Genomic DNA, 15451 nt, shown 5'->3' with positions numbered 1-15451 from the left:
TGCTTTAGCTATTGAAAAATAGCAGATCTACAAGCTCATAGCGCGCCACCGAGTGGCGCGCTACGAGCTTGTAGGTCTGCTATTTTTGAAAAATCGAAGAACGACTGACATTTTTTAGAATCTGATCTCAGGTCAGAATGGGTTAATCAGACCAGTGTGTTGTCCAGTGGAAACCTCGTATGAATCTGATCTCAGGTCAGAATGGGTTAAGCATGCGCATATACCCTTTATTGACTGACCGGTGGTTCCTTATGTTTCAGCTAAACTACACTCGGCCCGGCCTTCCCAACTTCAGCCCGGACCTGCTGGAGACGTGGAAGAATGAAGTCAAGGAGAAAGGATTCATCTGCTGCATCAACAGTGTACGAACCGAGCGTTTACACTCTCTAATGTGCTAAAGTAAAAGTGAAACAGTTGTCATGTGCAGTAGTAGTCTGTGTGAGTAGCAGACCACAGCCAGCGACAGACATGCTTACTACAAGAACAGCAGCCTCCCGGTGAAGTTAAACAGTCCTTCTGGACTGAAACGGAAATGGCAAACAAATGATGATGAACTAATAAAGTGCCCCTTGGGGCACAGGTCTCCACCAGGATAGGAGCGCTTTATGGCCTTTCTTCCTCAGCCTAGTGCGAATATGCATGCACAGTTTCGCCGCAGTCGGACGCTTTGTTAATGATTCGCAGAATTTCGCAAGCCAATCTTAGCCAGTTTTCAAATTTGATTGTGAAACAAGCATCTCTTCCATCTGGCGGAGTCAGTTTACTATTTCCCACCTATTAGTTCAAAGGCTTGACTTATGAAAAGGTATTTAAACATATAACAAAGGTACAGAGTATTTAAATGTTACAGTGTACACTGTATGTTTCAACATTTTAAAACATTTTCTCCTGGTATTGTGTTACTGTGGCTCAGTCTAGTTTGTTTCTGCTTTTCCAGAACTGTGAAGCTGTCTACTCCAGTGTGTCCGGACTCAAAGCTCATCTAGCCAACTGCAGCCAGGTGTGTGTGTGTGTGTGTGTGTGTGTGTGTGTGTGTGTTTCTTTTTAATGACGGACCCTTGACAATTTGGTCAGATTCCGAGCCGTTTCCGATATTCCTATTTTTTCCCGAGATCCGATTATTTCCAATCCGATTTAAAAGACCCGGCGAGGAATCCATGATCGTACGCCAGTGTGTTGCAAAAAGTACCAACAAACTGACCAAGATGTACGAAGAACCGGGACGACTGAAAGCGACGCATCACGCATTGCGTATAGCTCAACTTTTTGTTGTTGTTGCGCTGATCCTAGACCAGCCTAAAACAGTTCTAAAACGGCACTTCATTGCGTTTCTCTTTCGCCAGTGCAGCGTGTCACGCCTGCGCACACACACACACACACACGGGCACACACACTACACAGTAGTGCACTACACGTCTTCTTAGATCCACGGCACGCGTGTATTTACACATAATTGGTAGACAGTCCCGAGTCACACAGGATATACAGTACGGCCCATTACAACCCGGCTCCGAGTGGTTATGGTAAAACATAGATCCGTCCCGCGCAGGTACAGTAGCATATGTGTAACTGTCAGAACCTAAAGCCTGATTTTCATTCCTCTTATTATTATTATTATTTATAAGTTGTCGCTCACCACAAATAGCTGATAGCCGATCTATGGATTATTAGGTCGCATTGATGCACAAATATTTCTCACAACACATCATGCTGCAACTCATTGTGAGCTTGTAGATCGGCTATTTTTGGCCTTTTTGGTTTAATATAACTTGCTGCTTGCTGGGTTTAAATGTATTACAAACAAACGTATACATGCATGACATCCATAACATTGCACTTTGAAAATGTTGATGTCCTCGAGATGAATGCGTGTTAATGCCCTCGCAACTACATTTGCGTGTGTGTGTGTGTGTGTGTGTGTGTGTGTGTGTGTGTGTGTGTGTGTGTGTGTGTGTGTGTGTGTGTGTGTGCAGGGAGGAGGTGAACTGGGGAAGTACACGTGTCTGATCTGTCAGAAGGAGTTCAGCTCGGAGAGCGGCGTCAAATATCACATCAGCAAGACTCACTCACAGGTGAGCTGACGGACGCCTCTCCTCTTGTAGCTACAGTACACGCCGCTTTGTTTTCCCCAAGCCTGACACTTACTGTAGGCAGCGTGTCCTGTCCAGTAGACCTGAAGCCTGTTCCCCTTGAGGCCAGCGTATATGTTCTGAAAACCGTAGTCTGAAAACCCACCCCTTCAGACTCCACCATGGCCTGTAGCACTTGCCCTATAGCCTAGCCCCTTAGATAGCACTTTATGTAGACTTAGATAGTATTTTAGACAGACTTATAGCTTGTTACGTAGACAGCACTAGAATTACATTTTATGTATAGTCATAGCACTTTATAGTACACATGTATAATATATAATATAGTATAGTATGTAATAGTTTACATACATACTCCACTGTTACGTTCTTAGCTTACGCATGTTTCATGATAACTATTTTTTTTTTTTTAATATATATGATGTATATGCCATGCTTTTTGTTCTTGCTTAATGTAATTCGCTCTGGATTAAGAGCGTCTGCTAAATGCCTAAATTGTAATTGTAAATTGAATCACTTGCAGTGAGAGCGTGCCGTATTATTAGTGTGATTGCCCTGAGGGCAATCACACTATTGTTTTTGTGCCCTTTTATTTCCCGTCCTTTTCTTTATACTAGATAAACTTTATTTTGTCGTGTTATACCTCCCACAAGCACGCACTCGAGCCATATGTCAAAATGACGGGCTACATCGGGAATCGTGTGCTTGTGCTTTGCTAAGACATGTTGTTGGATAGTTTAATTGATATGAATTAATTAGTGCATTAAATTTCCCCATAGACATGAATGGGAAAATGCAAAAACTCACTTTCAAGTATTTTTTTCCTCTGACACCGTAAGGGCTATACTTACAAGACTTGGAGGAGAGATTCATAATAATTACTCAAATTAATTACCTTAGAAGTATACCGGTCGGCCTCATGGTGGCGCTATAACAGCCAACTTTACGTTTTTTTGGTATAACTCTTGAACCGTAGGTCGTAAAATCAAAATGTTTTTTTCCCTGGATTCCTTGGCTCATGACGTCAAGGAACACAATATTTTGGGCCGATCAAATCATTAGAAAGAAGAAAATAAAGGCAGGAGACAACACTATTTGTTTTGTTTTTCTTCTTATAAATTATTTGATCGGCCCCAAAACATTGTGTTCATTGTCATGATTTGTCACGATCCGAGTTGGCTTTGTCCGCGGCGTAACCGTCTTTAAATAAATACTTTAAGAAAAGCCTATGGAGAAAAATGCATTGGGATTCATTTCCTGAGGCCACTCGTCGTTCTGAAAGGGGGAGGGACTGCGACACTCTATAGTGGCGGCAAAGCTAGAAAACAGCCAGGCGTGACCAGGTGCCCAGTCGCTTGTTGAAGCCTTCTTCCAGCAGCGTATAAACGATGAGGCTAAAGGGTTAATGCTGAAGCACAGGGAAGTGATTAACGGCAGGAGAGAGTTTTTCTTCCAATTACAGCAGGAATTGTGGGGAGGGAGAGTAAACGAAGTGAAAATGGTGCAACAACAACATGTGGCCAGATCTGACCGAGGCTGGGGTTTTCCCACACATTACTGAGTGAACAAAAAGTAAATTACTTAATCACAGACCGTAAAAATCCTCAAATAGTTGTCTGTCATTTCCCTAAATGCCAATACTGAAATCGACGTGGCAAATATGGGGCTAATTTAGCAAAGTAATTTGCCAAATTCATCATCATTTTTTTGTCTTCTTTTAGTTAAATGACAGACGATCACGGTAAACTTTGTGTCAAACATTTTGTGTCAATGTTTTAGACATTGACTCATCCTCCACCTCCCCAGCAGGGCGGGGAGGTCATTACACGTACTCCTACACAGCTGTCAGCGGGGAGTGTTGGGCGGGAGGACTAGGACGAAGGCCCTACGTCCTCCCGGTGGGGGCTCCTCACAGCCAGTAGGACAGCTCAGTGGCCTTGTGGTTAGAGTGTCCGCCCTGAAACTGTGAGGTCGGGGTTCGATCCCCGGCCGGGTCATACCAAAGACTGTAAAAATGGGACCCAGTGGCTCCCTGCTTGACACTCGGCATCAAAGGGTTGGATTGGGGGTCAAATCTACTAATCAAAAGATTCCCGAGCGCGGCGCACGGCTGCAGCTCACCGCTCCTTGGCTGCGGCTCACTGCTCCAAGAGATGGGTCAAATGCGGAGAACAAATTTCACTGCGGTAACGTGTGTGACAAATCCTATGACTTTGACTTGACTTTGACTTTGCAGTGACAACACAGACCTGTGGCATGACGACTAAATTGGGGAGAAAAGGGGTAAAAATAGAGGAAAGCGTTGTTGCGTAGAATGACTCCATTGCGCCTCCTTCGCCCCACAGAACTGGTTCCGGGCGGCGGCCCCCGCTCACACCGTCTCCTCCAGCAGCAAGAGCAAAGCCCCGGAGGGCGACGGGGGGATCAAAGCCGAGGTGCGGAACGGAGCCACCCCTGGCAAGAAGAGAGGCAGGAAGCCCAAAGAGCGCCCCCTCATGGCGGCCGATTCGGTCCCCGTCCCGGAAAAGACTCCCGACGGCGGTGGCGTCGCCCTGAACTCGACTCCTCCTCCTCCCCCCACCACCACCCTCAGCCCCTCCTCCACCTCCCCCGTGCAGACCCTCAGCAGCACCCAGACCCACAACACCACCCACCAGAACCCGAGCCCCACGGACGGCAGTGGGAGTGCGGCCCTAAACAGACAGCACGTCACCACCTCCTCCCACGCCCCCAGACGGAGCAAACCCAAGAGGGTGCTGCCGCCCCCCGAATAGTACCCCGCCCCCCCGCCCAACCCCAACAGCCCAGGAGTGGATGCTATCGGTTCACATTTTCACAAACCAGGATGTGTTTAAAAGATGTTACTAATATAACGCCCATTGAGGACGTTCGGCACAAGAGAAGAACGCGTCGTTTCGACAACCTTGCAAAAGTACAAAACTTCTTAGTTCACACTTTAAAATGGTGGTTTTAAAATGGCCCTACAGTTACAATGTGTCTACTGGTATATACAGTATATATATACACAGTATATATACAGTAACCACGTTTTAAATGGCCCTACAGTTACAATGTGTCTACTGGTATATATATATATACAGTAACCACGTCCATGTGGAACGCTTTGGTTTTTTCCCCCCTTCATTCCATTTAATTTCAGCATTATTAATAATGGCACAACATTTCAGTTTCATGTAGTCATATAAGCAGAAGTGAACCACTTCAGCCCTGTTTAAAATAATAATAATAATAATAATAATCTAATTGCCACTCTACAAGCTCACTGAGTAGCTTCTAGATCAGCTATTTTCGACCTATAATGAAAATAGGGACGCCAGAGTGGTTAATAGTATTATTATTATTTTTATTTTTTTGGGATAGCGTTTTCTAATCTCAAGTAGTATTCTAAACTAAATTGAGTGTGAACAGGTCAGTATAGGTTCATGTTTGTGTTTGAGAGGTTTTTTTAAAAGGATATTCTGTCAGCATGGTGAGGTCCTTTTTTTATTGACAATAGTGTTTTCACATTTTGTTTTTATCTCACGGATATACTGTACTATGTACATAAGCGATATCTATATCTATATATCTATATACTCAAAGCAATGATGCCATCTTATCACTTGTCATGGCCAACGTGTGAAATTGGATCATAAGCAATCTAAATTATGTGCTGTGCGAGCTACTATAGTGCAATGTTGTATTGATCTGCATTTGTCACTTTTTCTTTTTCTCCCCTCATTTTTGTTTTCATGCTTGATTTTTTTTTTTTTTTTTTTTTACAACTGAATGTTTTGTAAGCTAACACATTAATCAGTTGTTAATCATGTTCTGCGTTGTTGCTCTGCGTGTGGTTTGATATCAGATGATTTTCGTTACTTTTGAAATGTAATTTCAACGCCTTTTCTTTTGAGATTATGTCGACACGACACATAATCTCAACACATGATTACAGTACGAAATCGGTCCGATTTGACAAACTTAATTCATTAACAAAAAGGCCACAGTTTTTATAGAGCAACCTAAGCAGAATATCCAGAAGAAGAAAAAAAAAACAAGCGAGAGATCAAGCCAGTAAGCTAATAATAATAATAATAATAATAATAATAGGTTTGTGGTATTGTTTCATTCAGCCACAGTAATACTAAACGTGACATTGTTTTAATAGATTTAATAGAACTTGAAGTATTCTGTCCCAGAAATAGGATTGATGAATGCGAAACGCTTGACAGAAAGTGGGGAAGGCGTGTGGAGGAGATCTTGTTGCACCATTGCGGCACAATCAAATGAGATGCTACCATCTTTAAAAAAAAGCTCTATTTAGACTCCATTGCACGACGCATCGTTCAGCTTTCCCTTTCAGGCGAGCGACAGCGGGGCGTGCGACAGGGCGTAAATTCAGCACTAAAAGTGAGCCTCGAGGACCTATAGCGAGGCGTTCACTAGAATCAAACAGCTGAGCAAACGAAATAATTAACCAGTCGTCTTTTGTACAAAGTCTGTGGACGACGGTGTTTTTATGAAACGTGCAAGTCTTTGCAAAATGAATATTCAAGAGGTGATCGTCAATGCTTAATGTTTGACTCCTGGGTCTCTAAAAAGCTATTTACCTTTGCACTTTAACCCTTAACCCCCCCCCCCCCCCCCCCCTTCCGGCTGCCCTCTTGTATTTTTGCACTCTAGGAGTATATTAACCCTTACCGAGCCTCGCCGAAGTGAGACGTAGAAGCAGGATTATGTATGAATCCTATAAGATAAACTACACGAACGCTAAAATTTGTAGTTCGATGGATAACGAGCAGCACGTTAAAACTCTTACTACACAGTAAAGTTGTGAGTACTGTAAAGCTGTAATCCGTAACATGTATTATGTCCTACTCAGGATTCACCTCGGGGTCTCCCTCACGAGCGTCAAAATGTGTTTTTGTCGACAGGGATATTATGCTTTGAGCTTCACGCAGGACCTATTGTCAACCAGTAGTGGCCCTTACCCAATCACAGCCATCTGAACTGCTCAGTCGAAGAACAGGGAGACCAAATATAACTACCACAGTTGTGTTTGTTATATTGTATTAACATATGCTCTACTGTTGTAGTGACAGATTGGTTAAAATAACGCTTTGTTCACAAAAGAAAAGCTATGAATTTCAGCTTTCATTTAACTCCGACAGTGTGCAGATGACTGTACACTACTGTAAAGATTTTACTGTGTAGTTCTATGTGATTCAGCAGGAACATCATTTCTAACTCATGACACTAAAGCCATATCTGGTCCTGTTGAAAACAAGGCTGCTCGGTCACCGATAGTCCATCCTCAGATTAAAAATAATAATAATGTTTAAAAAGTTATGAAATAAAAAAGGTTATAAGGAATAAAATAGTCCAATTTTACAAGATTCTTTCATGTATGGAAAGACCTAATGTGTGCAATCAGAGAATAATAATATTTTCACTTTAACAACCTTTAAAAGTAGATACTTGAATCCACAAAGTTATATGAAATGATTTGAGCAAATGAAAGAACCATGAATATTTGATTTATATTTTAGTGTGTATATTATCCATAATGATGAATAACAATGACTTGCTTGCTGAAAAATGAAAGATCATAGATCTATTTTATATTCTCTTGTGTGTTATTACCCAGAGAGCAATCAGATAGCTTTGGGAGTGTATAAAAGTTTGTTGATGAGAGGATATTCTGATGAGATAACTTAAAAGGCAAATTTATTCTTTGTCGTATAACCATTTCAAAGATGATGATGTACTGTCAACCGATTCACTCGAAAAAAAAGTACGGAATTTTAACTGTTAAGCAACACTCTTCAGTTGAATATATGCCACTTTTGTCGAGCAAAAGTATCAATTTGTCGACCAAGTGATACTTAACCACTTCCAGTAAACCCTGTATACTTAGTTGACCCGGGTCAACTTAGACCTAGTATAGGCTAGCCCTACCCCATACTAGTATGGGCTAGTCTATACTAGGTCTGCTAATATTTCCCTCTACACCAAAGCTCTTCAGCGGAAGAAACAAAATAAAAGCTGAAGCTCACAACGTGTATTGGAGGCTTTGAAGTGAAACGTTGTGATCTTTCCGAGGAGGCGTTGTGAGCGCCTCCGAGAGACAGAGTAGAGATGCGAGGGTTCAAGTGGTTCTTTTGAACGGTGCTTTCCTCTCCACTCTCTACCTTACAGACTGCTGAAGAGACGTAGCATCACTCAAGTCAGTCCACTAGCTCAGTGGTTCCCAAAGTGGGGTCCGGGGACCCCCAGGGGTACTTGAAGGAATTCCAGGGGGGGGACCCAGCTAAATGATTGGAACCAAATGGACCCTTAAGGGTCTGTACTCTGTAACTCAGAGAGTGTACAAATATTTGTACACTCTCAGAGTTAAATTAACAGTGGTTTGGTTTTACAATATAAATTGGGGTACCAGAGATAGAAATGCCATTAAATCGGGGATCCGTGGCATAATGCGTGTGAAACTGGGGGCCCTTGAAATTAATACGTTTTGGAATCCGTAGCCGTAAAGATCCTCCCTTAATTATCGGGGTCACTGGCATATGTTTTCAAATGGGGGGGTGTCTGTGGCCTAATAAATGTTGATTTGAAAAAGTTTGGGAACCACTGCACTAGCTGGCAAGTCAAGTCATCTGACTTTTTGCACCAACAAAAACAATCGTTAATGCCATCGTTTTAAAATCGTTTTAAAATCAAAGGCTGATGTCAAAACTAAAGAGTGTTTGCAGGAAAGAATTTGAGTTTAAGATTCAACAAGGATGTCCCAGTGAATGTGCATTGTCCTTACACCTTTTTTTGTTTGTTTTTAAAACTGTTTTACAAAACAATTTGAATGGAATTCCTCCATTTTTCAATCAGCTAATGGAGTGGAGTTCGGGTTGGAGGTGATGATTATGCACATGTCGGTTTTCTAGCAGGGTGTGTGGGGAGGGGGGGGGGGGACACTTTTGTTTCCTTCTGTCCAGGTTTGACTGAAGAGTTGTTCAGACCTACAGCATATACAGTGAAATATACAGTGTTCACGAGATTCAACGGGCCCTTAGGGCAGTGGTTCCCAAACTGGTGATATTATTATTATTATTATTGTATTATTTATTTTTTGGGGGGCGTGATTAGTTTAATGTGCATCATTCTCAACAGTAAACAAACAAACAACATACAGTATTGGTGTATACAGGGTATCTGCATTTTAGAGGTAGTGTAATACCTCTAAAATACGTCAAATGAAAAAACTACTGTATGTCAAAGGTAACCAACAAACTATGCTATAAAAAAAGATCGGTCAAATTGTCAAATATTACCTGAAAGAGGCGGAAATAGTTCGGCTATTTTCACAATATCTATCTGTAGAACCAAATCAAACTAAATTGAATGCCTCGACTCCTACAATTCCCAAATGCTTGTCAGAGTGAGGTCGCCGAGTTCAAGTATGAATATTTTGGGGGGGTCTTGAGAACCACTGCCTTAAGGATCCGTTTGGTTCCATTTGTATAAACTCTTTAAGGGTCCATTTGGTCTCGAGAGTAAACAAGATGAACGTTGCCGTGAAGTGACTGTGTATGAAGCGAGTTAGCACCTTTTTAACGATGATGATGACTGGACGTCAGGATGATTTGGTTATAATAACACTTTAATGGTTGGGTGAGAGTTCTTTGTTTTGTGGCACAGAATCAACTCATTCTAGTCGCTTTTGTCTCTTGTTTTCGTCGATTTACGACCACGATTGGACCATGTTTACCTAACGAGCTTTGGTGTTGCAATATGATAGTTTTAGCACTGCTTTTTGACCAGTGAGTGTTTTCTATTTTATCACGCCCTTTATTATCTGTCTTCCTACTAGGATGTGGAGAAACGCACATATCCCGCGGTGTGAGGCTAGAACTGCAGACATTGTTTAGAAGAGAGTACGGTAACAGCAATACACACATATTTAGCTGTTTTCGTTGGCTTGCTGATATTTTGATATTGATAAGTGTATTCTCAAAATTGTATGGCTTTCTTTTTTTTCTCCCCCACCCCCGTACCCACTAATACACCACACACACACACACACACACACACAGACACACACACACACACACGCACACACACACACACACACACGCACGCACACACACACACACACACACACACACACTCCCTGGCTTTTTGTTTTGCTTTGAAAAGGCTTTTACATATTATTAAATCTAAAACGAGTAAGAAAAAGGAAAAAAAAACATTTAAAACTTGTTTTGTAGTCCACAAAAAGAAAATCATTAAAAAAAAAACATTGTAGGCCTAATGTGTTGGAATACACTGTTTGCTTTATCCAGTTTGATGCACATTAATTAATGAATTAATTGACTGACTGACAAACACATGGAGGGTACAGTCCTTTATATAATGATGATCTATATTCTATGAGGGACGACGATCGAGGCGTGAGTACAATACAGTACAGTACGTGCGGTGTGTTGGTTTCTGTATTTTAGTGCACTTACTATCCCATGAAATAGGCTTGAATTAGGAGTGTTGTTGGAGCTTTCTAGTTAACCTGGAACTGTGTGTGGCGTGACTTTTTGTATCTGAGGGGATACTGCAGGCTGAGTTGTCTTCCCTTTGTCAGCAATGTTACCCCCCTCCTCCCCCCCCCCCCCCCCCCCCCCCCCCATCCTCCCTCCTCCAAACTAAGGCTAATCTCTCCCCCCCCTAGAAATCCTTCTTTAGAACCTTCAGAAGAGTGGCTCACTTTGTATGCCACCTACTGGTAAAAAGCAGGACATGCGCATCGACCTACATTGCCTGATGAAGCTATAGTTGTATGAGAGATGGTGGTGTTAGATTATAACTGGTATATATATGCAGTCAAATCTTTTACGTGTTTAATGTAACCCAAGAGAGTGCACAAACATAACCAAATGAGCGTGTGAGACGGGTCCATTCGGTTACATTTGTATTGTATGCTCTCTCTCTCTCTCTGGGTCGCAAACGGATAAATTAACACTGAGGGGTTTTTACTGTGTAGGTGAAATGAAACTAATAATGTTCCTATACCTTTGTATTGCAGGTGTCCATGATTTAAATTAGGCTGTATAGTACCTAACAAAATGGAGGCATCACCTCCTCTGAGTCTGAACTGTTACAATTACCCCCCCACCCCCACAAACTTGTTGTATTACCTGTGCATTATTATCCCTGAACTAATTAATAAAAATGTTGTTGACTAAGTTGCTGTTATTGTTTACTGCCATGTGTATAGTACATGATGAAACACTTGAAGGATTTGTAAGTGATTTTTTTATTTTTAAGTAGGTCTACATTCTGCATTGTTCAGTAGGGTCTCTCCCCTTCTCTCGATCTCTTTAGTATACCCAAAAATACATCTTCAGGTTGGGGTACCAGTTTCATCTGTAACCCTTTTTGTTCACAGACCGATTGCCCCCAGCAATCATTTTACTGAGGTTAAAGTTATAGGAATAAAGTTACATTTAGGCACTAATGAGGTTAAGTTTAGGAATAGGGTTAGTAGGCATATCGTTTTTGTAGGAGCCATGATTGGTTTAATGTTATGTTTAAGTTTTGGTCAATGAAATGAATGGGCTGTCTGTCACTGGTGTTTAATGTGGATGATTGACGGGCATAGGGGCGGACCTGGTTATCTTCACATCCCCTGTTCACCTGAGAGGGGGGGTGTGTGGGACGCTGTACTTTGTGTTGGCCGCTTTATTTTGCTTTATTTAGCTTTATTTTATTTACTTTATTCACGTTGATGCTGTGGTTACTTTGCTTCACGTTTGAGCACCCTTATGAGTTTTTTACACTGCTTTAAAATAAACCCCTAAAACACATTATTTTGACCCAGGAATTCCTTTTGCATGCGGAGCACGTCTGGCAATTCGGCCCATATATGATTGCCTTCAGCGACTTACTTATAGTTTAATCGTTTAACAGTTTTAATGAGGTTACGTACAGAATAAGGTTACAGCGTAGGTTCAGACATAGCCATAGGCCTATCGTTTTATGAGGTTACGTTTAGGAATAAGGTTAGGTTTAGTTTAGGCATAGTTTTACAGAGGTTATACTTCAGGGATAAAGTGACGTTTAGGCATAGTTTTAACAAGATTACATTTAGGGATAAGGTGAGGTTTAGGCATAGTTTTACAGAGGTTATTGAGGAATAAGGTAAGGTTTAGGCATAGTTTTACAGAGGTTATTGAGGAATAAGGTAAGGTTTAGGCATAGTTTTACAGAGGTTTATATTGAGGAATAAGGTAAGGTTTAGGCATAGTTTTACAGACGTTATTGAGGAATACGGTGAGGTTTAGGCATAGTTTTACAGAGGTTATTGAGGAATACGGTGAGGTTTAGGCATAGTTTTACCGAGGTTATTGAGGAATAAGGTGAGGTTTAGGCATAGTTTTACAGAGTATATTGAGGAATAAGGTGAGGTTTAGGCATTGTTTTACAGAGGCTATTGAGGAATACGGTGAGGTTTAGGCATAGTTTTACCGAGGTTACGTTTAGGAATACCTGCCGGTGAACGTTCAGAGGTGGCTGGATTTGACCCGGGGTGGGAGTGTTTTGGGGCGACCGTTCTTGTATCCGTTTCATCCAGTCAGGAGAGATGACTAATACATACTAATCCAAGTGAAATTGGAATTGACAGAACATTTGGAATTGTCACTGTTATGGTTCATGACGCTCGTATACTTCACAAGCTTGACTGTCATGATTATTCATGACAGTCATGTTTCAGGGCTAGAACACTGTCAAATTGAATCTGATCAATGGGTTCTCTCTCTCTCCTGATTGGATGAAATTGGTGTCCCAGCACCTGAAATCAGTGAAATGTTACAAAAGTTTACTAAAGAGCTAGAGAGAAGGGGACCGAGACCCATTATTGGACAAACATGCAATGATTACTGTTATAGATTTAACATCGTTTTAACTAAACACTTTGTTTTTACCAAAACACATCACTTACAGCATAGCCTATATATAATTGGTTAATAGTCAAATAATTTTACTATTCTATTCTTTTACATTTTTACATGCTTAATTTGATCTGAACTCAGTTGGCACTGCAGGGACAGGTTCTGCGATACTGTATTAAATTGTGTAAATTGTTACTGTTTTTGCACACCTAAAGGTTATACTTAAAGGTGCTCTGAGACCCCCAGTCAAATAATAATAAGAAAGTGGCAAAAACGGAGGTGTTGTGAGCTTGTAGATCTGCTACGTTAAGTACTTAACTGGGTCCCAAGTTCAAATATGATTATTTCAGGGGGTCACGGCCTGAAAAGGTTGAGAACCACGCTGCCTTATACAAAGAAAAAGTGTTTGGACAAACTGATTTATTTGTGTATCCCAAAGGTCAAATTAGCCTTTGTGATTTGGGGGATAACTAGAACAGATAGGCCTGCATGCGCCACGGGGGTGCCAGAGGAGGCCTGGCACCATCTGTTGCAAATACTGCCTCCTCTAGGTACATAGGCAAAGCAAAGCAAAGCAAAGTTCCTTGTTTACCCAGGGAACTGAGGGAAGTGGACTAAGCCAAGGACTTGTTTACAGCCACAACCTGCTCATAGAACATTTCATGGTAGGGGTTCAATGCCTTGTCCAAGGGCACTTCAGCGGTCGTAATTTTAACGTGCCGGTCCGGGGATGCGAACTGGCGACCTTCCGGTATCAAGACCGCTCCGCTAACTGTTCGGCCTGCACCGCTGCCCCTGGCCCATCCAGCCTGCAGGCCTAGATAACAGATTGCAAACGTTTTATCGTTAAAACATTAATGGTCTATATAGAGCATACGATATCTAATATTGCTATGGAGTGTTTATTCAGTAACATCTCTCCAGCTCTTTAATACACTTAAAACACATTTTCAGATATATGTGGGACACCAATTTCAGGAAAGTTGAACCACATTTATCAGCTTCAATCATATGGTAATTCAACTGTGACTGTTATTATCTTTTCCATCACTTCCAATTTCCAAAAAAATAAATTAAAAAAAGGCATACAAAGATAATAGGAACCCTATAAAATTGAAGCTTGTGCTCTCTCTCTAGTGATTAAATTGCATGGTATCCTGACATGAAAATGAATTTTCTGGAGACCCCTGTTACAATCACTCTAGCCATGCAAGATTACTGTAGGACTATGTAGAGATATAATAAACACATTTTAAAATATCACTTACACGCCATTAACAATTTACACAATTTACACTAGGTTTACTTTGTGTTACTTCTCACTTCCCGTATAATATTAACTATAGGCCTACTTGTAGGGCTATTGTCTTATTATAGCACACCAGCTTGTTTTCATTTTTCATTAGCCCAGTCTGGTGGAGTCTGACTCTGACCACATGTTCATGTAACAAATAAAATAAACCTATTTAATAATCTTGAATTAAAATAGCAGAACGTCAGCGCACGTGGTGCAGCCTAGGGCAGGCTCCACCGCTCCATTCACAGTGCCCGCCCAAGCAAAAGATTAAGATCCTTATATGATTACGAAGTGAACATGTTTTACAGATCGCAAAAAACAGGTGTGTGGTATTTTGGGACTTGTAGTCCGCGTTGGGGCCAGGGGTCATAAACCTTGTATCTCCATAATTAGACTTTTTCATGGATTTCCCCCCCCTCCTAAATGAATGCCTTACTTACTTTGTCGTGTTAAATAAAATGCAGCATCTTGAGAAGTATAGTAGATAATATTTTCTGGGAAAACGTTCTGAAAGTGAAAGTAAAAAATAATACTGAATCAATGAGTTTTTATCATTTCTATTATTTGTTCAACTTTTTGGACTAAAATAGTCTAAATACAATTTAGATCCATATCGAACACGTGTGGTTCTTTTCCCCATTTCCTCCAAATTTGCAAAGCCACGGTTTTGGAGACAGACATACAAGGTTTCCAACTTCCAGCGTTCGGCTCATAGACTGGTTCGGCTCCACAGATGAAACACGATCTTGAACTCCATGTCCCGTGGTGCATCGCGTCCCACGAGCCGTGCGGACAGCTGATTGTCAACAAGCAGGACCGACCAGCAGCAGCCGGAACAACAACAATGTCTGCCGTGCGTCGAGGAGGAAGCAGGCTCTCAAAGATGGAGCAGTGCGAGGCGGAGACCGAGAGACCTTCCACGGTGTCGAACAGGTAAACGAGCCCTGCCTCGGCCAAGAGGGTTTAGCCGGGGAGGTTCAGAGCAGGAGGAGATGTTTAAATGGACGAGATGTTCACATTGGCTGGTGGGAACTGTGAAGCATCTTTGTTGGAGTAGGCTACGACCTGTCGCGCACACAGCTGCTGCCATCGTGGTCATTGGTCTTTTTTCGGCAGGCTTTACAGTA

General features: G+C 41.7%; 2 protein-coding genes across 7 annotated transcripts in view; both read left to right on the top strand.

Moving 5' to 3' along the window:
* Positions 1 to 11944, top strand: part of znf512b (zinc finger protein 512B) — a 91956-nt gene extending 80012 nt beyond the window's left edge. For all 5 annotated transcript variants that reach the window (XM_080763169.1, XM_080763171.1, XM_080763168.1 and 2 more), the window contains 4 exons: positions 261 to 362; positions 938 to 1000; positions 1974 to 2072; positions 4436 to 11944. In XM_080763169.1, the coding sequence (XP_080619295.1) occupies positions 261 to 362; positions 938 to 1000; positions 1974 to 2072; positions 4436 to 4864 (693 nt within the window). In that variant the 3' untranslated portion in view covers positions 4865 to 11944. The remainder of the gene's footprint in view (positions 1 to 260; positions 363 to 937; positions 1001 to 1973; positions 2073 to 4435) is intronic.
* A 3211-nt stretch (positions 11945 to 15155) lies between these two features.
* uckl1b (uridine-cytidine kinase 1-like 1b) overlaps positions 15156 to 15451 on the top strand; it is a 40134-nt gene continuing 39838 nt past the window's right edge. For both annotated transcript variants that reach the window (XM_080763179.1, XM_080763180.1), the window contains exon 1: positions 15156 to 15257. In XM_080763179.1, coding sequence (XP_080619305.1) covers positions 15169 to 15257 — 89 coding nt within the window. In that variant the 5' untranslated portion in view covers positions 15156 to 15168. The remainder of the gene's footprint in view (positions 15258 to 15451) is intronic.

This window comes from Protomyctophum bolini (assembly GCF_963924005.1).
Source record: "Protomyctophum bolini genome assembly, chromosome: 5".
Classification (NCBI taxonomy): domain Eukaryota; kingdom Metazoa; phylum Chordata; class Actinopteri; order Myctophiformes; family Myctophidae; genus Protomyctophum; species Protomyctophum bolini.
Note: the sequence above shows the minus strand (reverse complement) of the source record. Positions and strands in the feature narration are given on the sequence as shown.